Consider the following 26,670-nt stretch of genomic DNA (forward strand, 5'->3'; position numbering starts at 1 on the left):
AAGAATTATTGCACTCTTATAGTGTTAATTTGCAGCCATAGTAAAATTTTCAACTTTCTGTCTTTTATTGAAAAGATCAATTTTTGCTTTTTGATGAAAAGAAATGTTTTAATGAATTTTTTTTAATTTTTATTATAAAAATTAAAATAAACAATAGAAAAATGAAAAAAATTAAAATTCTATAGATTATAAACTAATGGAAAATAATATTATAATAGGATAAGGTGTTTCATCATTAAAAACTGGTAAGGGACAATAAGACCCCATTCGTACATCAAACAGAAATTATTTGACAAAATTACGACAAACCCGTCCGTGGTAATGTAGAAAAAATTTTAAGTTCAGCCATTTCTGAACGGATAAAAATCTAATGAGAATTGAACGACGAATTCCACTTCTTTCATCCAAAATTTGATTTTAAGTAAAATCCACAAAGATGCTTACACATTCAGCTTTCACCATATTTTCATCAGATCAAACAAAATCCATCATTAATACGTCAATATACATTATTACACCTATTAAATGCTTTGAACATCAAAAATCTTCGGCAGTTAATTCCGATGGTAAACCGAACTCAAATATTATATTTCAAAAAATTTTGTTAATTAGGTAAAATATTATGATAGTGCGGTAAATACAACCTGTAACAAATAAAAGTTCTCTTGCTGACGCCTGATACCTGCAAAAACTTAAATGACTTGTCGTATTGTCAGAAGAAGCTTGTATATTATAAAGTGCAAAATTAATTTGTGGAATATTTCCTTACGAATGATCAAAAATCTTCCTGAAACCTAGCATATTCCGGAAGACGATTAATCCGTGACATAACAAGAGTAAATTCAAATATAAATTTTAATGAAAATTGATTCTGCCGATCTTTCAAAACGAATTCGGTTGAATGGAGACCAACTGATCAAAATGCTATTAAAAGCAGTTTATTCACACATTCTTACCATCGTAGAAGTGCGATTTCGCCAAAAAAATCCGCAGTTAAATTCATTGTGCTTGGTATTGAATTGATCAATTGATAAAGTACAAAGTTCCAACGTGCATTTCCTTTGCTCTTTTCTAACACTTAACATCCCATATCAGTTAATTTTTGCGTATCAAAAGTATGAAACAACTTGTACACCGCCGTACACATATTTTGTGGGTACATTATGAAAATTAGAAATATTAATTTTAATAATAAGAATTTTATTAAAAGAAGACAACAAAAAAAAAGCATTCAAAAGCATGAAATGAATTTTTAATTCAATTTCTTTAATGGCAACAATTTAATTATAGAGGGTGAAGTTTTGTTTCTTTCTTATATTTTTGATTGATTGAAATTGATCTTGAAATGCTTTTTGTATCAACTTTTATAAAATTTATTAAAAAATGTTTAATTATTTAAAATGAAGTAAAGAAGAACTATGAATAAATTATAAGTTTTCTTTTTGGTTTTTATTATTTTACAAATTTGTTAAAGATTTTCCGGTTTATGAACTTGAAATTATGAATAAAAAAAAATTTAGTGCTGTAATAGAATTCTCATTTTAATTACTTTTTAAGGTTAATTTAATTTTGAGAGCTAAAATAAAAGAAAAACAATTTTTTTTTGCTTTAGAGTTTCGTTTCCTTTAATTAATAATAAAATTTTTAATAGTGCTATTTGTATTTTGATTTTTAATAACCTTTTTTACTGATACTCTGAAATTTATCTGAGAAGTTCATCATTTTGCTTTTACTCTTGATTCAAAATTAAAATCAAAATGCAAAAATTTTTGACATTTTAAGTACGAATTGGAATGCAAGTATTTTGAATTTTCTCAAAATTTTTAATGTTATTGTTATTTCCGTTTTGTTTGTTTTTATTTTCTTTGATTTTGTATATTTAAAAATATTTTTCATTTTACAACATTAAAGCAGTATTTTATTTGTAAATTAATGTCCAACTTTGCATCTCTCTTGCTGTTCACTTTCAAACCAGAAATTTCACATTTTTCATTAAAAATTTTATTTTTCCAAATAAGATTAGTCAATTTTTCAACTAGATTTTATGAGCTTTTCTCAAAATATTAACTGAACCTATGACTTTCAAAAGCAAAGTGAATGAATAATGACTGAATTTTTTACACATTATAGAAGAAGAGAGGCACGCAATACGAAAAAATTCGTTTTATTTGCTATTTTATTTACTTGGCGAGTAAAATAACAAAGTACACGATATTAATATATTTTTTCTTGTAGACAATAAAATAGACAATAAAATTTTGGATGTCGAACTTTAAGTTTATTTTCTCAGTTCACACTTCTTTCTTTCTACATTACAGATTATAAATTTGTATATAGCTGGGGCAATAGTAGATTTGTACAGCCGCGACCGCATGTAAGGATTTGTTGTATTGTCGGTCGCGTAAGGATTTATTGTAACCTCCAATGAGTACGTTGCACGCCCTTACATTCGGTCACTGGTGAATTCAACCACTTTATCCGGAAGAACGCAACTCCTTTGAAATCAGTGCGGAGCTTCCAGCATTTCCCTCTGTCTGCGTTTTTTGCATACTTAACAAAACAATTCAGAAATTTTTGAAATTGTCATCTAGGAAATTTATTGTTTATTAATCTAGAATCTGATAGCTGCTTGATTATTTGGATCTTGGTTATGGAATTTATTTGCAATTTCACAATAACCAAGATGTTAACAAGAATTAAACCGCATAGGAAAAAAATTAACGGTAATATAGTTAAATGTTGTACGAAATGAGAAATTTGAACTGAATTAACTTTCCTTTGATTACAACCCAAAATATCTTTATTACGGGCTAGTTAACATAGTTCTTTTTCAACTCTTTAAATGCATATTTTCATCAACATAACGCTTTTACATGCGCATATAAATTGTATTGCTTGCACAAATTAAAAATACTGAACCAATAATAAATTTTTTTGCAATATCACTTGAAAAGGATCAAATTACAAGAAAAAACAAAGCCGTAAAAATAATTTTGCATACAAAGAAAAAAAAAAACTTTTTTTTCTCAAATTACTTCTTAAAGGGAAAATTCCTTAAGTAACCTGAAATGATTCAAAAGTACTTCAAGAAAAAACGTAACCAAAAAATAAATTAAAAATTTATAACAAACTTTGTTGTTAAAAATTCTGAATGCCTGATCTCAAAAGGATCATTTAGGGTTGAAATACAATCGATTCAAAAAAATTTTCTCACACAAACTGATCTTGCTTTTTAAAACGACAAAAAACCGAAAATAAAAAAAAACTAAGCAGGTGCAATATTCGATCGCATGTCTGCAGTATTAACGTGATGTGTGCAGGTATATATGTTTGTATTTCTATATATGTACATGCTGCAGTATTATATTACATGATCATAGCAATAGCTATATAAATTTGTAAAGAAATATAAATTAAGAGTGTAAAAACTGGAAAACCTTAATAAATGCCTGCACTGAGCAATTCATAAAACAGATGGATTTATGACTCTTTTTATTTTCTTGTTATATTTTGGACATTACAATTGATAGTGCATTTGAATGACTCTTCCGCGAATATATAAAATTATTATACAACTTACACACCATATTTCAAAATGTAAAATTTACATAGGTTTGAAATGTCAATAATGTTCACGATTTAAAAAAAAAGAAAACCATTGAATTTTATTGTTAATTAAGTTGTAGAAAATTTTGCTTGCTTCACTACTATTGTGAAGCAAGTAAAAGTACTTAAGTCAAAACGTATTAGTAGTTTTCTTAGTTTCATGTTCAAATCAATCCAAACCAGCAATATTCGCAATTAACTTAAAATTCATTTTATGGGATAAATTTCCCAAAAAAAATAATTTTTGGGGATTTGGAGTAGTTTGTCGTAAGTTGGATCTGGCAACAACTTACGCATATCAGCAAAAACCGTATGTTTACGAAGTATGAATCGAATTAAATTCTTTCAAACGACGAAGTTTGCGTATTACGCATTAGAAAAGGCGTCACAATATCAATAAAACCGGTTTAAAATCGGCCATAATCAATAAGATAGTAACTGGTCTAATAAGTATCAGACAATCTTTTTAAACTTTGAAAATAAACGACATTTGCCCTCCATACCAAGGGTTATTAAACCAAATACAGGTTTGAAACTAGATGAATTCTAATATTTCTTCTGTCCTCTTTCCATTTGTTATATTCATTGTTTCAGCTTGTCTAAGATAACCCTAACTACATATTGAACGAATTAAGTATGATTTTGATTTTAATCTAGGGTGTTTGTTCGAACTAAATTTAAGAACTGCAAAAATGTAGCTTTTATAGTTCAAAATTTGTATAATGCTCAAAATAGAATTAACCCTTATAATCTGCAAGGATTGTAATAATTGCACATTAAATGTGTAAATTAACATTCATAAGGGCAATGACTATCATACCTTAATAAACGATTATTAGTCAATAATACAAAAGAATTTTAATTAGATTAATGGATACCTTCTCTCCCTCTTTCCCAGCATAATGCGTTTTAAATTTCACTATTAAAATTTTAAATTTCTTTTCATTTCTGTAGAACTTTGTTCCTCTATACACTTAAATAAAATAGAGCTTTTGCACCTACAAAAATATTTTAAACGTGCAATATTTTTCATTATGATCAATTCAATTAGAATACAAAAAACCACATATGTAACATGTACAGACACAATACTAACCGTCAAAATGCATCTGATTGAAGTTACTTAATTATATAGATTTACAAAGTTGAATTCGCTACTTATTTTTTTTTTTAATAAATTATAAGTTTAATATGGAGAACAATATACACGTCCTTTCAAGCAACAATAAGAAAAACCTAAAACCAAAAAAGCAAAATAAAAATCATTCAAATGCTTGAAGCCACTATGCCGAGATTACAAATAATTAATGGTCATTTTCAATGTAATTCAAAAAGTTGTTGATTTGTGTGGCTTAAGTTTTCTTTCTGCTTTCTTACAGACAAGATTACTTGCTGACAATAAAATATGCCTAATATAAATTTTTGAACATTTTTCATTTTTGTCTTCTATATACAATGATGACGGTTTTATTTATTATATTGGTGGTCTCTGAATGAAATTTTCATTAAACATCCATCTTTTTCTTATTTGAGAAAATTCAGTGAAAATGTTATGTAAAAAATATTACAAATTAATCTCATTTATATATAGAATGAGGAAAGACTTGAATTTTGTTGTATTTATTCATCCAAACACTGAAATTTATTGTTACTAGTTGGCTTCTATTAGGGTAGACTCGTCATCTACCGCTCAACTGGTTCATGGTTGAGCGATATCATGCACAAGCCTTCCAGGAGCGAAGTAGGATAAAAATAAGTTGGCTCCTATGTTAATTTAACATCATTCAATCACGATATGTGAGTACAATGAATATTTTGTAAGAATTTTTTTTAAAAAAATGCCTATGATTCCTTTGGATTCTCATTAATTTTTTCAAAATTTCAAGAATTTGATTTGCAATTTTTAGTTCAAATGTTGCTAAAACACATGTTTTTAATAAAACAGCGTAATTTTTATAATGTAAAATAATTGTTTCTTTTTTAATAAAATGTCACAATGTTATTAAAGGGTAAATATTAAAAATAACAAAGAAAATAAAAGCACGCTTCTGTCACTATTCCATTCAATGTTTTTCGATTTATTTATTTTGTAATAACATGACATTTCAACATAATTTATTGACTTTTTTGTAACCTATACAGAATTGTGTAATATGCTTAACACACCCATATAATATGTGTTTTAAGAAAAATCACTTAATAATTTTAATGTGATGAAGGATTCAATACATAATATGATTATTTGTATGTGTTTCAAAGAATGTGCAAAAGATGAGTATTGAATGTGAGTTGAAGAGGTCGTTGCTGATAATTTTGATATTATAAGAATTTTATAATTTTATTTTTTTGCACATTATGTAAAACAGATTTACACTAGTATTCCTCATTAAAACTGTGGCAAATCTCCAAAAACAAAATTTTTGTAAAACTATAACGTATGTATGTATGTAGGGACACCTAATAAAAAATTTTTTCAGAATTCTCTCAAAATACGCTGCTTCGTACTGTTAATTACAAATATTTTTTTATACATGCAATCATGCTAGATTTATAACAATGAATATAAGTAATTATTCTGTGCATTATTTTGAGTGACTGTACGAAATTAATTGGAATTATAATAATTATTATAGAGATACGCAATGCAAGCATCATGCAATCAGTGAAATTTAATGCAATATATTGTAAAAATGTCAAATCACTCTGGTTGATTATTCTTCGAGGTCTATTATAGAAATGTTTTTAAATTCTATAATTTTATCAAATACATAAATATTATTAAAAGAAAATATTGTTTAATATTCAATACTTATGGTTTGGGCTGAACATATGAAAAAACTTTGAAAAAACTTCAAAAAGTACTTATGGGTGATATTGTTACCGGGTCCTGCCTGTATCTGCCGATAATTCCTAAGATTGCATGAAAATATTCGATATTTTTGCAATCTCCTATTGTCGAAAAATGTTTAAATGTATTATAATGAGTTTGGATGAAAATCAATGAATAAGATGACAATAAAGTGAGCAAAAACAATTTCAAACGTTTGTTTGTATCAAAAGTTTGTTTAAGCTTAAGACAAAAGTTTAACAAACAAATTAGAAAAATAAAACAAGAAAAAACCATGACAAGTTTATTTAAAGAAAGATAAAATTACTGCAAAATATCTGATCGCTTCAAAAATTATCAAAAAAATTTTAAAAATTTGAAAGATTTGATCTCTTTTAAGCTGATCATTTCAATTAAAATTTCGATAATAATGTCGTAAAAAAAAAAATAAAAGTAAAAAATCATGAAAAGAGAAAAAGGAAAGCGATTAAACGACTAAACCAAATTTTTAGAAAACAAAGCAAAAACGCGAATAATGATGACTTTTTTTTGTAGTTGTTGTTTTTTGTTAAAAAGATGCACAAAACAATATCGTAATTTATAACGCATTTTAAAAAATATTTGGTAACTTTAAAATGTTTAATAGGCGTATAGAGAGATAAACTATCAAGATTTGAAATTTCAATAGATTTACAAGTAAGGGTATAGAGTAGCGGAAAGAAGTAGTTCGTATGCATACAATCACTGTGCTATGAATAAATAATTTTAATTTTATTATTGAAAACGCTCGTATTATTTTGCATATATTTGAAGCTTTACATATCAATCAACAGGTTATCATAACTGTCTATCTACTATTTGATTTTATTTGTATAATTATGCTGTTTATCATATACTACGTGGATGTTAATTTAATGGGAATTTCGGAGTAAAATTTATATTATTGGCAATAACAAAAAAAAATTATCAATTCATCAATTGATTTTGACCAAATTATATCCTTACATTCGTGGTGCAATGAATTTTTGAATATTAATTATATTAGGTGAAGAGTTTTGGAATTAATCAAATATCGAGATAATAAAAGCTGTATACTGTTAAGGTGCATGGATGGAGTTTTTAACCACTTAAAGGAGTAATTTCCTTTGTGGACATGTATATATATTCTTGCTCAGTGAAAAAAATCTGCGTTGATTTAGCCATGTACGTTCGTCTGTTCGCTCGCACGATAGCTTAAAACCAAACAAATAATGCAATCAACAACAAACTTTCACAAGTCGTTTCTTTTCTGCCTATAGGATGGCTGCGGTAAATGGGCCGATTCGAACAACGGTTTCGGGTAGCTACCGTAGAACTCCAAAAGCTAGTTTTAAATATTCGAAAAAATAATAAAAGGGAAAGCCCAAATTCAGAAAGCAAATCAAATTCAAATATTTTAAAATTAAAATTCAATAATAAAATTTTACAAATTTATTTGGCAAAATCAAATTGTTAAATTATTTAATTATCAAAGAAAAATAGGTAATTATTAAATTGATGAGGTGAAAGCGGACTCAATTACAAACAGATTTGCGTGAAATGAATACAATTAAAATTAATTTTTTATAAAGTCAATGCTTCAAAATTTGATTTTTTTTTTGTAATTTGAATGCTTGTACAATATTTAAGAAATAAAAAATTAAAGAATTTTTTTTTAAATATTTCTCGAGATCATGTATCAGTACAGATTAAGCTTATAAATGGCAATTGCTGAATTGTGTGTCTGTAAAGAATTATTACAATTCCGTGATCAGCGATTGCATTCTTCTTTTATTTTTTAAAGAAGGAATTTACAATGACAACTTCGAAAGAAATATTTTAATGCCGCATTTCACCATTCTGTAATTTTTAAAATATTAAACTAAAAACCTAAATGCTATAAGACTGGCAAAATTAACAATTATTCAATTAATGTAACATAGAAAAAATTTCATTTAAATTACAACATTTTAAGATCAGTTAACATCGAACTACTAAAATTTATTAAAAAATTTTTTGTAATATTTAAAAGCTCCTTAATATTTTATTTGTGTTTTGTTAAAAATTGTAACTTTTAATTAAATATTTTTTTCCGAGTTAAATTTATTGATGTTAGGCAATTTGAAACATATTTTTGACTCAAAATATTGATGAGATAAAGATTACCGTGTTCCGCAGGCAACTGATATAAAATAATAATTCAATTAGTTAGTATAAGATAATTAGTTGTTAACATTTCAAAATTATACATTAAGTCAAGTCCAGATTTATTAGCTTCCAGTCAATAACATGAAATTCCGATTTTGTAGTTCACTAAAAATTTATATTTAATTAATTATTTTAAAATTGTTTTAACTATTTATACATAGAGATGATTTCAACAGAGTATATATGTAGTTACATTAATGTTGATAATGATTAAAAGAAGGTTATGTTAAAATTGAATTAAGAAATGCATGTAAGTAAGCGCTTAATGAAAAAAAAAACATAATGAAAAAAATCAATTAATCCAAAATTATTAATTAAGAAAAACTGTTCAATAAAAGGTTATTTTGTAACTATGCTATTGCGTGCGCCACTTAAAACAATTATATTTAATATTTAGTCATTCAATAGAGATTATTACATTAGATTTTGGATTAATGTTACTTTAATCTCAATATTTTAAATGGAATATTGTATTAAGTAACATGGTGTTAAAATGATGTAAAAATTCTTACGATAAAATGACGATGAGACACAATATTTTCTGGCTATTCTGCAATGTAATCTAAATTTGTTATAGTACACTGAGAAAAAAACAAAACTGGTTTAATAATAAGAATTATTGTAGATTCCAATACCCATATTCTGTTTGTTGTATCGCTTGAAATGATAGAATATTACCAGTGGTTAAAACTTATAAATTGACATTACGCCAATTTTGGATTTTTTGGGTTGAATTTTGGTGTTGAAAATTAGCAATACTCTGGTAATAAAAATAAAATTGAGTTTTGAATTGAAATATGGTTTTGAAAAGCGATTTGAAAACTTTGATATTGGCAATACGGAATATTATCGGATTTTAATTTGCTCTTTCTTCCAGAAATTTCAGCAGCTTTAAGACACTAATAAATACTTTATTTTGTTAGAAGGAAATTTTTTTCCATCTCCACCCCCTCTCAAGTTATCGCCTCTTGAAATTTGTAAAATTTGAATTTTTGACGCCTTATATTTCCGAAACCGCAAGTTTTTTCAAATTTCTATAAACGCTAACGGTAAATTCAATGCCGCTAAAAAACATAATTATTTTTTTAAACTCACGCAATTAACACTTAAAATCGAGCTATATGTTAACCCCTCTTAAAATTAATTTTTGCTTTATTTCAAAGAGTGCATAAATCGTTCATCCTAAATATATGCAATCTTAAAAATAGTTCCGTTTATGAATGAAAATAATTATAATAGTGTAGTAGGTGTACATAGACTGTATTTAAAAGCAATATTTTCACTTGTTGAAGGGAAAAGTGCTACAATACAAACCATTGGCTTGACTCAACTTTATTTTTTTTAATTTTCCTAAATAAACGCAGTCTAGTTACAAGTTAAAGTCTGGTATCATCAATTTATTGGCCTATTTTTATTTTATTTCAAAAACTGAGTGTTTTCCGAATATTTGTACGCTTAATTTAAAATTAATCGGTAATTTCACTTGCTAATTTTGTCAATTTAATTAAGTTTAATTTTCAAAATTGTATATACTATTTTTACGATATTACGAAACTGTGTACGATAAGTATATATTTGGTACTTGTTAGTATATTTATCAGTTATAATTATGGTGCTAGTTAGGATGAGTATTTAAAATATCAACGATCAAAAATCAAATTATTTCTATCGAATAATGTAGATGGCTCACAACACTAAAACGAAAAAATAATATTGTTGCCAGCTTGATTATACTTTTTAAAAAGAAAGTTCATAATAGCTTTCAAACAAAAAATTTTGTTTGCTTTTTTCTTAAATAATATTAAAACTACATAAGTTATAATCGATTGAAAACAAACAAAAAATGGGTTTTTTTATAAAACAAAAAAAAAAAGTATTTGAATAAAACAATTACTTGCCTAAAGGTTAGAAAATATTTACACAAACTTCTTAATTCAAGATTCCGATATTCCGATAACAAGAAATAATTTGAGTTTTTTTTTTGTCAAATTTTTCGGTACACAAAATGCAAAAAAAAAACAGAACATTGAACACACATAAAAAAAATTAAAACAATTTAACACCGCACAATCTTTATTATTCATTTCACCTTTTGGGCATTCAAGAGATCGCGTAAGGTGATAAAATACCCTACAAGAAAGGTGTAATGTTTTTACAATAATTTTTTTTTGTGCTCTTCTTTACTTTCTTCTATCCGCATTTTCAATTTCGGAGTGAATGGGTTTTAGAGACACAAACAATTTTTTTTTTTATAATTTCACCCATGGGACGGAATATTTTTATAAAAATATTTACATAAAAAATTAAATTTTATTATTATTTTAAATTTGATTCCATCTAGATTAAATAAAAAAGAAAAATCAATGGATTTATTTGCAAGTTTATTTGTAACAATAAAATAGACATGGTGGCTTTGATTTGTTTTGAGTTCAAATTTTGGATTTAAAAAAAAAAAATTTTAAAAGAAAATAAAAAATAAATTTCAAGTGTTTTTTAATGCAATTAGTTAAAAACAAATTTGGTAAAATCAAAAAAAAAAATTTCCAATAAAAATTTGTTTTGACAATAAAATTTGCACATATATACAAACGTATGACAGTTTCTATCAATAATAGTGTGTTTAGTTTCCGCAATTGATTAACAGCAATAATAATTAGCAATTCTTCTAATGATTTTTTTGCCATTTAAATATTTTCGAATTTACATTTTTCTCTTATACTTTATATGGGTGCAAATGATTTTACAATTTATTGATGCAATTGACAAATTTGTTAAAAAAAAATTGAAATTTGAAAGTATAAAACAAAACCTTCAATTTATTTGAAGATTATTTATTTGTGTGTACTTAAAAAAATTGTCACTTATGAAAACAAATAAGAAGTTTCTATAAGTGCTCAAAGTGTATTTTAATTCACAATTATTACAATATTTGTCCAATTAATTGTATAATGAGAAACAGAAGAAGAGGAAGATTATTTTATTAAAGGACAAGAAGTTTTTAATTTTATATTTGGTTAAAATTAAAAATGGTTTGACAATGTAAACCAGAATTCATATACAATAATTTACCTTGAAATTTCAAAATTTGTACATTTTATAAAAAAAAAATTTTACTCTAAAAATTTGCAAATTTGAAAAAGAAGAAGTAATAAATTTGTAATTTGTTTAATAGAAGGCGTTCTAGTAGAAAATGCATAATATAAAATAGAAAAGTAAATCCAACTAACTAACCTAATTTTTAAATTTTTACTGTAGGGTTAGCCTATACTCAAATAAAATATAGAATTTACATATAGAGTAGCTTTCTATTTAGAAAATATTCCTGACAACTCAGAGAATCGTTTGGAGTGTGGAATATTCGTTTTTTGAAATATATTTTATAAAATTATTACAGACATTAGACTTACTAATTTTTTCAATGATAGCATTACTGTGAAAAGTAAGCGAATGGGTAACGAGCAAAAACTTAAAGTTTGTGGCGAATATGAATTTTTGGTATTACCAAATATGCATAATTGGCGAATTTGCAAAATTTTAAACGAAAAGCTTTCAAATTAAAATTCTATGTAATAAATTTAGCGAAAGAAAACAAAATGGCTTGATTAAGCAATTAAACTATGAAACAGGATATGATAATGTTCTTTTCGACGTTTTGAAGCGACAGTTTGAATCTGACGAGTACAATCAATCAACAAGATAGTTGAAGCCGAACATGATTTGAAATATTACTGATTTCGCCAAGTACATTCGTTTCGTTTAGCAATTCACTTCACACGATCACGATAAGATCTTCTAATCTGATATTTGGGCTTCATATCCAACTGACGCTGAAAATTAAATGAAATTACCGCTTACCGTATTTATAAATATGAGTTCTTCAAACAAAATGTTCCTGATAAAGTAAAAATCTGATGTAAAGAAAACAATAATTATTTAATAAAAATGTATATATAGTGCTAATGCTGCCCAATATAAATGTTGCCCAACATTAATGTTTCAACAGTTTTCTTTATGTGATAAATCTGATTATTCACTTCAACTAGATAGATTTATTTCACTTTTGTTCAAGGTCTTACAAAGGGAAAAATTATGTACATATACCTTTTTCTGCTAATTCAGAAGCCGCCACCAATCTTTTTGTATTCAAGCTAATCAATTAGTCAATTAAAGTGTCAAATAACTAAACTTAGGAAAATTCGTCGACGTCAGCAGATGAAATATGTTTGTATAGAATTTTTTCAATAGGCGATAATATTGCTATAATAATTTATCCCAGGACATCTCCTACTATACCCTACAGGGGTAGACTCGTAAAATTTTCAGCTGATTTTATATAAGAGAGATCCAATTGGTCATATGTATGTTCCCTAATATTTAAGACTATAATTACGTTGCAGATTTTAAAAGTACGTGTTAAAGTAAAGTTGCTTATAAAAATCCTGCATAATTTTTATAGTATAATAAACATTGCTTTTTAAATATATTAAAATATTAACTTAATTTAACTTCATTTAGCAAAATATCATATTACAAATTATTTACGTCATTATACTTATATACTAATTAATCTTATAGTGCCTCATTTACAAAAAGTTATTTAAGGCATGCATTATTATGTTTTGGTATCAGTGCTTTGTCATCTTATAATCATATAAATTACATAATACTAATGAGGAAGCAAAGCCAGAAGATCTTAAAATCTTTAACTTTTTTTTAACTACATAATGCGAAGACATGTATGTAATTATATAATAACAATAATGGACAGTAAATGTGAAGATAAAAATTGTTGTAATCAAAAAAACCGCACTTTGTATATTAAAAACAAAAAATATGATGGTTTAAATCTTCTTATTTTTGTTTTTATTTAAATAAAAAGGTAATCATTGAAATAAACTGCTACTGCACTTTCATATTTTTAGTGTATTCTTTCTATGTCGTGTCATGTTGAATATGACCTTACATAACCTCAATGATATATGCTTCAATCATTAATAAAAATAAAAAGAAAAATTTAAAAATTTTCTTTTTTTTTTTTGTAATTTAAAAGCAAAATGAAACAAAAAATATGTACGTTCTTTTCTTTCATTAGTAATAACGTAAAATATAAACCAAAAAAAAAATAACATTCTTATGTTCAAAATTAACCGTAAATACTTGGGTTATTTTGTTAATGAAAAACAAATTATGTTATGAGTACGTCATTTTACCGTGACAAGTTGATTGTTTTTCCGGAAATTTTTGAAAAACTTTTTAAAATTTATTAATTGATCAACATTTACACGTACGTATGCATGTAACTGACAACATACTTAATGTCCAATATAAAACACTGGATTACAACTTAAATTAAATGAAGAGTGCTTAAAACTATGTTAGAAAAATATTAACACTAGATTCCAAATAATTTTATCAGAAGAAGCTTAGAGAAGAAGAATTGTGAATTGGTAATTGGAAGAATTGAAAATTGCATTTCTAATGAAGATAGCCTGCTAATTGAGCTTATAATCTTTCTTGAAATAAGAGTGATTTTACTCTAGCCCAACCTAAATGTATATGTATATAAAATTAAATTAAGGTCTAGAATAATTTTACTAGATAGATATACCACAATATAATATTATACCTATTGCTAGAGAATCGAAAATGGGTGGAATTTTTGTCCTGGAGTGGTGTGATAAAGTTCAACATTATACTTAGAAATTATTAACATGTTTCATTTTGTTCGCTTTTATAATTTACGTTCTCAAAACCAAAGGGACTTTAACTAAACTGTATTTAAAAGGGTTGAGGGTGGGTTTGAAAACTGGATAGGATATTATTTGGTTATTTATGATGAGGTGTTGAAGAGTTAAGATATCGTCCCTGAACACTATGGATACGTTCCGTATAATGCTATTAGACAGTTATAAATACAATTTCTCTTGAGTTCCAAAATGCAGTGATATGGTATTGAACTGTCTATCAATTGAATTATCTATCAATACAAAATTACTGCATTTCGGAAGTAAAAATTTTTTTAGACAATTGCAACAAGATGGATGGTCTAAATATAGACTCTATATCAAATTTCAAGATTGGAAATTCAGAATCTAACACCAATTTACGTCTGTGTAATTCGAACTATTATTGTTATGGAAAATTGTCTTAATATTTTCTTTATAATGTAAAAAATGGACAAACACACATACACAAAATATTCTAAAACAGTATACTCAGTTTTATCACAAATGCATAAAGTTTCAATTCAAGTTAACAATAAAATCTCTTAATGTGTTAGTGTTAAAATATTACTGAATATTACAGAAAATAATATTGAAAAAAAATTTTTTACTAAAATTTCCGGAAAATATTTTCTATATCTTACGAGTATAAAAAAATTCCCATAATACTATTTGATTGTAAGTGTATAACAGAGTAAGCGCATATAAAAGAGTTATCAGGGCTCTTAGATGACATAATTGATTTTACATAATATATTGTGAAACCATGTTTACTTATTCATATACAGAACCACATTTAAAACTGTGTTGGTGATTGATTCAAAATGGTTGGGGAATATGCAAATTTTTTTAAAAGCACACCATATTAAAATTATTATTATTACTATTATTATTTAAAATTTTATTTGTGTTACCATTTTTTTACCATTCATTTATGTTTCATTCAAAAATATGAATAAATTTTTTATAGTGTGATTTTGAGAACTCAGCTCTTTTACTTCGTTATTCAAAATGAATGTTTATAACACCTTTGAGTTTAAAGTTGTAATTATACAAAATTATCTTGCTATAAAATTAAAAATTTAACAATAATTTTAGATTCTCTTTTTTGCGAAAAATTAATTATTATTCATGATATCAAAAAGGAAATCCACACTATTTCTAATAATCTCTTCCTATGAGATCCTTAAATCACATTTTGTATTATTGAATTTGTTTCGCTATAAAATCAAGGAAAAAAACAGTGTAAAATTCTCGAAAAAACAATCGATAAGAATTTTAAATTTTTCATTATTTATTCAGCAGTTTAATTAACAGGGTCTCGCTGTTAGATATTACTAAGAAAACTTCTCCAAAATAACTTTATTTGAATCGGAAAATATTGACAAACCGTAGCTTATATTAAATTTAAATTAAGCTTAAATTTCATTATCATATCTTATAGTATTCATCCTAACTATGACATAAAATTTTTAGATTCATTCAAGTTAAATTTGTTTAAGTTTCAGATACGAATAATTGAAACACAATCTTATAATTAAATTGTATTTGAAAATATGCAGACTTGAACATTTTAATTTCATTGTTTATTTTATTTTTACTCACCAATTTTTGTTTTTTTTCTTGTGGTTTTGATTTTGTGTAAATTTAAATATTATTTAATAAAAATAAAATTTATAATTATGAATGAATTTAATTTTTACATAATTAAAATAAGAAAATTTTTGAAAAACAATTCCATTTGAATTATAAACACTAAAAGTTTTATGTCATTTTAATTTTTACGCCATTTTGATAAAATAATTAATGTTATAATAGTACAAGACCAATTAGAAGCTGAAGTATTAAAAATGAAGGCAGCGGGGGACCTTTCTCGATGATTACTTTAACAATCCATTTTCAGTTCCACAAAGTAATCCATCTTCAGTTCTACAATCACTTATGATTACACTAAATTCAACAATTTAAAAATTATTTATTAAAAAAATAACAAAATAAATTCTTTATACATATTAAGTATTCGAAAACTCACTAAAACATTAGTTTAATAGCACCTTAACCAACTCTGTAGTAGCTCAGAAATATTTTGACAATTGCAGTAGAGCGCAACTACAAACACACATAATTGTTTTATTTTTAAATATGAAAATTGTTATAATTGCCGTAATTTTTGTTATAATTGAATAATAATATTATTTTTTTTCTTTTCTTTCAGGTAAGTACAAATTTGTACAAATTTATATGAGACACAGAAGATCTCTGTAAGTTATTATTTATGTAGATTAATTTTAAATAATTCAGTTTTGTATATTTTATTAATGATAATTAAATTTTAAAATTATTTTTAACAAACTGCAGAGTTTGTGAACTGTAATATTTGTTTTTAAATTATACTATCAAAAGTTGAGTCTAGGTGGCATTTGTAGATTCTGTAGGAAAAAGGAGGAGACCTGGATACATTTTCTTCTAGAGTGAACAGCTTTTCTCTAGGGAAAAATAGAGTTTCCGGGTGACCCTGTTTTGGAACAAAAAGGGCTGAGGAAAAACAACCTTTATACGGTGTTCGGATTTATTAGAAAGATTGGTCTAAGCGACATATTTACTAAGTCGAGGGGTACAATAGATCCAACTATTGATGGGTTGAGATCTATTGTCACCCAATTTTTGCAATATAAATTGCACTAAAAAATTTCAGCAATTATAAATTTCTCGAAAAGTAAATTTACTAATAAAAGATCTAAGATGGCCATTTTACTAAATTTGCTTTTAAACACTATTCAGTTATTTGCCAGCTATCACAAGCAGTCGAATAATTTTAAAGACTTCTGTCAAACATAATACACCCGATAAAATTTTTGACAGAGGAAGGAAGGTACAGATATAAAAAATAAGTTACTCTATTTTATACCTGTACTTCCAGCAATTACTTTCATAAAAATTTTGCTAGATTCAGAAAAGATTTTCAGAAATTTTGTTAAATTTTTCGTAAACCTACATTTTGTATGTAAACATTATTGTAACTTTTAATATTGCATTAAATTCTTAATTAAATTTGTAACATATTCAGATAAGAAATGAAATTGAAATATTCCAATAAAATTAATATTAAATAATAAACCATTAAAATCAATTTAAAACTGAATACAATCAACTCTTAACTGCGTGAGTTCATCATTCATTGAACTACAATTAATTGTACCTATCTGTGTGTATTGTTCTTAAACTGCACCTTTTAATTTCGATACCCTATTTATTTTACCATATTATAATTCGAAAATTTTCTTAATCTTTAAAAAATTTTCAAGAATCAAATTACGAAATTTAATATTTACATAGAGTCTTTGTTGACTTCTTATCAAAAAGCTGAAATGACAATAAAAGCTTGTCGTGTCAACTAAATCTCCCTTAATATTTTTTTTTATTCTTAAATTATTCTTGATTTATTCATTTTTAATTGGTACTTATAAAAGTACCAAAAGAATTATTTGATATTAGATTAAACGATTTATTGTTATTCTTTCATGGTCGTGCTCAAATTACTTACATACAAACATGTAAATAAAATAATCAATAAATCATAAAAATTCTTATTATTTATTCAAAATTCAAAATCTTTTCAAAACAATAAATTTTAATTGAAACAAAATCATTTTTCATTTGTTCTAGGATGAGAACCAAAAAAAAAGTTTTTATGTCAGTTCATTTTGTTTTTGTCAGAAAGAAAATTTCGCAATTAATTTTAAATTCGCTGTTTTTCTTAGCGTGAAAAACTATTAAAAACATGAAATGACAACACACTCTTTAACTCTTAAAATAATAGTTTTGGGGGGATTTGTTTATCAAAAAAATTTAACCAAAAAAAAAACTGGTAGATCAAACCAGAACCAAATATTAAAAAAAAAATTTTTGAATTAAATTGAATTTCCTAATATTTCATAAAAATCATAAAAATAAAATAAGCACATCACTGATAGAATCTTAAGGTATTTTTGACTGCAATTTTGAATAAAAATTGTAAAAAAAAAAATTCCCAGTTAAATACTTAAAAAAAAAAAAAATTTACTTGTATACTTTTTTGTTGTTATTTTTTTTTCACACGCGATTTCAATCAAACAGTAGAGTTTTTAAAGAAGAAGAAGAACGAAAAATGGGAAAAACAATAACAACAACGAATGATTCCTATTATTGTTATTAGGTAACCATTTAATTTTTTTTTCATTTTTTGAGGTTTTATTATTATTCTTAATATGATTTTGGGGTTTTATAACCTATAACTGCAATTTGGATCTGACATTCCATTTATATTTGATAATATAAATATTGTTATATTACTTTTTCAAAAATTATTTTTGTAAGACATCATAAATCTTATTCTTCTTATAGGTATTACGATTTAGAATTTAAATTATTTAATATACGGTAAAATATGAAAGAATTTTTGCTCTGTACAGAGAAGTAATTTCTTATCTGACACTATCATTAAAATATTAACTTACTGTAATAATTGAACAGAGACACAAATGAAGTTCGATCAAACCAATAGTTTTGTAAAGAAGCAGTTTTCCTTTGAACAAGTGAAAATATTTGTTTTAAAAGTAGTCTCTTACATTATTTTAATTACTTTCATTCATATACAGAAATATTTCAAAAGATTGCATATATTTAGGAGGTAACAAAAAAAAATTTAAAGAGACGTTAGCATAGTAGTCATAGTGGTCAATTGTTTGGGTTAAGATAAATAATTTTCATATCATGTCATTTACAATTAGCTTTCTGTATTAATATAAATATTCTGCATTGGAAAAGCTTACGGTTTCAGAAATATAAGGAACCGAAAACTCAAATTTTACGAATTTCAATTACCATTATAACGACTTTGTAATTTGTATTTAAAACAACTTCCACAAATTATCATCTGGATGAAAAAACGCTACTGAAAATTTAAAAAAAAAAAAAAATAATTTTAGGGTCGATTAATATTGATGGCCATTCTATTATTTCTATGCTCTTATTTTTCTTGAAAAGAAATAAGTTTGAACTAAAAATCTATTTGTTATTCAGTTTTCTACCTTAGAAAGTGTAGCAGTTTTTCAAACGGGCACATGAATGGACGGACAGAGTGAAATTAATAAATGTCTTTATTAAATTTTTTTTTTTTGGAACAATGCTAAAAATGATTTAAACAAAAAGTGAAGGTGACTTTATACAAGATGCTTTTCGATTATTACTTCGTTTTCTAAATAATATTTAGCCTATTCTTCCCAAAAGACCTATAATTCTATTTTATTATGACTACTCAATTTTTCGTCAACCAAATATTAAATACTCGTATAAAATTGTTTATAATAATTTTTTTTTAATTCAGAGAGTGGTGTAATTTTACAACCTATGCAAAAAACCTCAAACCTAGGGGAATACAGATAATTTTAGCGCATGTAACAAAAAAATTATAGCGAGAAAAATTACAGCTATAACAACTTTAAAAAACTTTATTCTATGCCTTTCAATATCCTATAGTTTTTATATTTAATATAAATTTTCTCACATTTTAGTTTAAATTTTTGTCTTAATACTTGCTGCTTATACTACAATATTAAAGAGTATCAAATTTTCTATTTAAAAAAAATTTTCAATCAATAATCTTGGTCTAAGAGAAAAACGAATATACGTGATAAATAATACTTGCTACTAGAAGACTCACTAAAATATTTTTGAACTTTATTACAATAAAAAATGTTGGAATATTAAATAGCATTTTTATAGTTATGTAAGTATAAATGTATGTACATCGTAAGCAATGTACATACATATATACATACATATACATACCCACAAGTTTGAAATGAATAAGATGTATACTTATTGATTTATTTTTCAAATTCAATGTTATAGTAACTAACAACATAATAAGCTCATATTATTTTAAGAATTAAATATTAAGTTACTTATATTAATTATTAAGTTACTATATATTAATATTAATGTTTAATATTTAAGGGGTAAAATACCTGCATATTAGAACAATCTCACTTATTAAATCTTATTATTAATAAATACTGAAATTGTATAGTTATATTGATATCGTAACGTAATTTTTCTAAAGTAAGAAAATTCCTTAATTTAATTAGTTTAAAGCTAAAGTTTCATATCCCCATAATTCAAAATGAGGTAGAGGAACTTCGGGTATCGTGAAAAAGGGTTAAAAAAGGGGTAAATGGCATTTTTGCAAGATTCAAAAACGTTTGCTCTCCTAAGGACAAAACATAATGGTTGAACCAAAAAAAAATAGAACCTTTTGGCAAATTTCTTAAATAAAATAAAAATTATCCCTTTTTATTGTTGTGTTTCAACCAGATCGTAAGAACCCGTATTTATTCTGGAAAGAGAAAAACAATTACATATGAATACATCCATACATATTACATGAATACATCCAGGAGATGGAGTCGCGATATTTAGAATTAACGCGGCTAGATTGTTATTTTAAATTTTATTAAATAATAATTATTATATTTATAAAATTATTATATTACTACGAGATTATAATATTCTTATAGAAAATAGATCAGTATTCCAAATTAAACGATGGTCCTCATTAGCCTTCCAAAATCAAAAATATCCATATTTGACTTCATTCATTTATTCTTTCATAACTTCTGAAAATTCCGAACTGAATAAATTTTATTAATGTCATTAGGTTTTTAAATACTTAAACAATTAGAAAAACGGTGTTTGTACTATGAAAGTTTAAAGTTGCTGAAAATAAATGGCAAAATATAAAGGGTGGTCCACAATACCCGAAGTTCCTCTATATGAAATTTAAATGTAATAATGAAGTTTCAGTGTGATTAATCATTTTTATATTTCACGAGTAGCACTGTAATAAATGAAAAAAGTATTTAAATTGTAGAAAACTTAGAACCCCTACAATAATAAATAGGAACAAAATTTTAAACTATATTGCTCTGTTATGGATTACCATATAATATTAACACGTATATAAATATCAAATTTGACTACCTACTAAATTAGCATGAAAGGACAATGTTTACCTCCTTCCTTCCTAATAATTGCGATTAATGCGTATTATTGCGTACACCAACGTCGAAAATCTTTTTATTACCAAATGTATTCACTAAAAATTTTCCATTAATTTATTGATTATCATCAAATGATATTTTTAACCAAACAATATAGAAACTATGCCTACGTACTTTCCACATTTTTGAAAAAAAAACAATATTTTTGGTATTATGGTAATAAAAGATTTTATTTCCTGTATTTAATTACTGAGCATTTATTGTTATCTTTAATGAAAAATAAAAATTTTATCTTTAATTTATAAAACCGCGTCTGTATAGAAAAACAATGATTTTTTTTTATACTTAATCAGAAATAATTACAATTTGCATTATAAATTTTATGAGAATTTTAAAATGTTATAAAAAGTTAGAGAAATAGCTTTAAGATTAAAATCTGGAATTTAAAATAAAAAAAAAGAAAAACCAACAATCGTAAAATTGTTAAGTAATCGAAGATCACAGTATTAAAAAATACTTAAATGTACAATATTGTATAACTTTGTTACAGCAGTTCAGCACTCTGTTATAATAGTAGAATGTAAAATTAGTGATAGAAGGTAATAAGGCAAAAATTGACGCCTTAATTTAAAGGCATTAAATAATTGCAACACATTGTTTATTTGCGACATTTTATGATTGTTGAGAATGCGGAAGAAATGGGGTTATCAAAATGGTCTTAATTTTTTTTTTGAAGAAATTCAAAAAAAAACTCATTTATAATTTATTTTTAAAATTAGATTCATTGTGTTAAAATTATTCAATTAAAATATGATTACATACCAAAAAATTTTCAGAAAATCTTGAAAATCAGCCCTAAAGCCTCTTATTCAACTTTTTAGAAATTCTCAATTATATTTAAATATTATACATATCAGTTTAAGACTAATTTAATATTTGAAAAAATCAGAATTTAAATGCAATTACAGATTCAATTTACTAAAACATTTCAAAACAAATCAAATAAAGAGAAAAATTACTGCCAAGTGAGCATTAGGTATTGAAAATAATTTGATAGAACACATACGGTCATTTAAGTACTACAAAAATGTACTCGATTAAAAAGTATATTGTAAAATAATTACATGTTACAAAAAGAAAAAACAAATCTGATATGGTCAGTACACAACCGATTAACACACAAGGTGTAGTTTAGCGAAAGAGTTTTACAAAATTATAAAAATGCCCTTCAAATACTTCTGTCAAATTTTAGGGACACTAATATAAGCTTTAAAAAAAATGTAAAATTGACTATTTTTCGAGATTCACTTCACCCTATCGAAATTCCTTGAAAAGTTATAAAGTTAGTTTCGGTAGTAAAGAGAATTCAAATATTAAATTTAACAAATTTCATCAATTAATTCGTTAAATTATGTTAAAAAATGTAAAACCGGCCCCTAGATCCATTTTTATGTCCTGATATTTGCAAAAAAATTTAAAAGTTTATTTCTTTACAACTTCATTTCAAATATCAAATTTAAATTGGTTATTTCTCTTTATATGCGCAAAAGAAGTAAACTTAGTCAGTAGGAAGAGTGCAGTTGTTCCGACTCATTTCTTCCAAAAGTGAAGTGGATTCTCATACTGTTAAACGAAGCTTATATATAAAATTATTGAATATACAGGGTAATTCAGAAAGGTATACAACAACATATACCATTGGTTAGAGGTTCGAAAATGCGTAAAACTTTTGTTCCGGAGTAGGCGTTAAATCTCAAGGGTTTTCGAAAAACAGGGATTTTAACGAATTTTCTCGAAATTTCTAGTTATCTAAGCTTTTTTGATTATAACTTCCGTTCCGAAAAAGATAGGAGCTTCAAACAAACAGTTTCTGAAAGTACTAGTAAACGGCTTAAAATAAACACCTTGCTTGATTATGTATTTTGTGTACTTTCGGAATACCAATCATTTGAACTTTACGAAAAATCAAATTTTTCCCCTTTTTTTATTTTTTCAGTTTTTTCTAACAAGGTAATTTCGTTCGAAATTTTTTTTTGACAGAATTTTGGCCACTTTCTCAAACCTTAATTTTAGTCACTAAGTGTTGAAAAATATTTTATGGTACAGAAGATATAGCACGAAAACCATTTCTATGTCAAGATTTTAAAGGCCCCAATAAAATCTGAAAAGCCAAAAAATTGTCATTATTTTTGATGAATTTGTGACTTTAAGAAAGTTTTGAAATTAAACGATTGACTTTGAAAATAGTTGAAAACGTTTCTAAATGACAAATATTTAAAAATATTGAAAAACTGAAAGCAATTACAATTATTAATCCTAATTGACAACTATTTGAAAGGCTACAGTCTAGAAAAAAAGCGTTCATATTCTGATGGAATGAACAAAAATATTTACAGATTTTTGTTTAAAAATTAAAGAAATGTTTCTCTGCATTTTTTTTTTTTTGTCAAATTTTAATTTTGTGATTTTAAGCGATGAAACTAGACATTTTCGTGTTGAGAATTACGTGATATTAAGAGAGTTTCTATTAATAAAATTTTCTATTCAGCTAGATGGAAAATGTATAAAAGTACATGGAGATTTTTCTTGTCAAAAATCTTATCAATTTAATCGAGTTGTAATATTAAACAGGGTTCATATTAAGAGCGTTTGACTGTATTTTTTTAATCATAAATTTTATGCATACATTGTAAATTCAAAATGCAAGAATAGTAAAACCTTATGTAGAAGATTCACTATATGATTAAATTCATCGCGAATTTCAAAAATATTTTGAATGACTAAATTTTAGCAATTCAAAGTATCAATTTTATTAATTATATGAAATTGGAATTTTTTCTTTTAGTTTTTGGTGTCTTATAGCCCTTTATTTACATATCTAACAAATTTGAATAACTCATGCATCAAATTTCTTTTTTTTTACCATCAATAACTAAATTAAGTATTTGTTTTCTAAATAAAAATTTTTTTATACCATTTAGTAATTTTTTTAGGATCAATAGTTCAGTAATTATTTAAAATAGCATTAAAAACTAAAAAAAAAAGAAAATTTTACCGTGAGTAAATTTTAGTTTTTGATTATATAAGCACTTTACTGTTCATTTTTTAACGGACAATTGAAAGGATTTCTTGTGAAAATTATAAAGAAAATAAAAAAAAAATTTTAGGTATTTTTTTTTTTGTAATTAAATTTCTCATAATAATTGCAAAATTTGTTTTCCTTTCATTTTTTATCATTAAATTTTTTTTTATTATTTTGCATATTTATAATTTGAATTTATTTTGATTTCTTATTCAAATAACATAGGTTAATATTAAAAATTGTAATCGATTATATAATTTACATATTTATGTTATTTATAAATTAGAAATTTTGAGATTGGAAATTGTAACGAAATATTTTGCATTTTACTTTTTATTCTCTTTGCGATGGTTTAATTACTTTACATTCAATATGATTTATTAAGATGATTTTGTGATTGTGTATTGCAAGTGTACTTTTCGTTTATTTATAAAATGAAGATTAATTATGGTAGTAGTGTAGGTTATATAAAAGTGAAAGTAATCACATAATATGAATCTTCAATATATCAATTGTTAAACGTGATAGTTTTAGTAATACACATAGCATGTGTGATTATTTTTTTTTTTTTTTTTTGGAATTTTCAAATTAAATCGTATTGCATGAAAATGAAATTCAATATAGATGAGTAAAATTTGAAATTGTTTACACTTTACAGTTTATTTCTACTGAGATCAAAAAACTTCAATTAAAATAAAATAAATGGGTTATTTTATCAACTATAATTCAATCGGAAGGAATTATGAAGAATGTTTGGATAACACAATTTAGGTATCTACTTAGAATTTGAACATGTTTGTTCACCTTGACTGCTTTAAATACCTTACAGAGGATGCCTCAAATAAGAATAACTAATGAAAATTTCTTTATACAATTGCAGAACAGATGGATGACCAAAATTAAAGGAACGAGTAAAGGCATTAGAGACTGTCTCTAATAATGGATTTTTTAATTTTTCAATATTTTGAAGGAAAACAAATTTTAACGTGTAGAAAAAATCTTTTAAAATAAGTTTTAGAATTAAATTTATTAAAAAATTAAACAGAAATTCTTTAGAATAGGCAGAGACTCTATTGGTCGGCTCCTTAAAGAGTTCTTGTTCTTGTAATGTTGATTGATTTTTTGTCATATCTTGACAAACTTATCCACAAATCAGTCTTTTGTTCAGTAATACAGTTATCGTCGAATCTAACACATATGCAAAGTAAGCATTTTCAATGAGCACCAGAAAACAAGACCGCCATCAGATACTTGGAGAAAGTGATTTATAATGTGCAATGTTTATATAATTGATTGAAAAAAGTGGGGACGCCACGAACTTTTTAAAAACTGCAAAGGGTGACGAACAAGTACAAGAACCGGGCCTGAATGTAGTCGACCAATGCTCTTCTAATAGGACTCCTGTGATAGAGCACAAAAAAAATGTTTCCTATTATACAGACCCAAACAAAATTAAAATGTATGTGCAGACATGTTTATGTATTTTCGTTTATGCTATAAAACAAAATAATAAGCAAAAGATTTTAAAAATCATTTAATTCTAAAACGCTTATTTCTACACGTATTAAATTTTAGGGCCGAATAGAGAGCTGAAACTCTATTTTTTTTATTATGATTTATAAAATTATGAAAATTACTAAAATGAACACTTTTTTCAACAATAGCACTAGAAAAAAATGTGCACAAAATTTTAGAAATAGATGAATTTACTTTGCAGTATTAAGGGAATTTCCGAATTCCAATAGTTTAATAAGACTGAAGTCGACAATTAATATTAAATTGTTATAGTGATGAAGTATTGGTGAAATGTCTCGTATATGTTGAGATATCTGGCCACAATTTTAAATATATGAAAAAAAATTGTAAAGTAAACTGAGTAAATTTTTGTATTACTTAAAATATCGTAGCAAATATATTCAGATTCGGCCATATTCCAAGATTTACTGCATGTAAAATGTGCAATTTAAGTACCATATAGGTAAGCTATCTTACACACGTAATTAGGAATCTACATACACATAATATACTCTTTCTGAGCTCATTATCTTTACTACTTCCGTAATATTTATTTATTTTTCTTTTAATTAACCAAAACTGTTATACCTAAAAGTTCTAGACAAAATATCAATAGAAAAAAACACCACAATCAAAAAGCCCGGATATCAT

At 25.2% G+C, this 26,670-nt stretch overlaps 1 protein-coding gene across 1 annotated transcript in view; it reads left to right on the forward strand.

The window, feature by feature from the left end:
- The first annotated feature begins 436 nt into the window (after window positions 1-436).
- The window catches only part of LOC129609809 (mucin-2), a 183,499-nt gene continuing 157,265 nt past the window's right edge, over window positions 437-26,670 (forward strand). Inside the window, exon 1 of the mRNA XM_055521931.1 lies at window positions 437-566. Coding sequence (XP_055377906.1) covers window positions 437-566 — 130 coding nt within the window. The remainder of the gene's footprint in view (window positions 567-26,670) is intronic.

This window comes from Condylostylus longicornis, unplaced genomic scaffold, assembly GCF_029603195.1.
Source record: "Condylostylus longicornis isolate FDR11 unplaced genomic scaffold, ASM2960319v2 ptg000040l, whole genome shotgun sequence".
Classification (NCBI taxonomy): Eukaryota; Metazoa; Arthropoda; class Insecta; order Diptera; family Dolichopodidae; genus Condylostylus; species Condylostylus longicornis.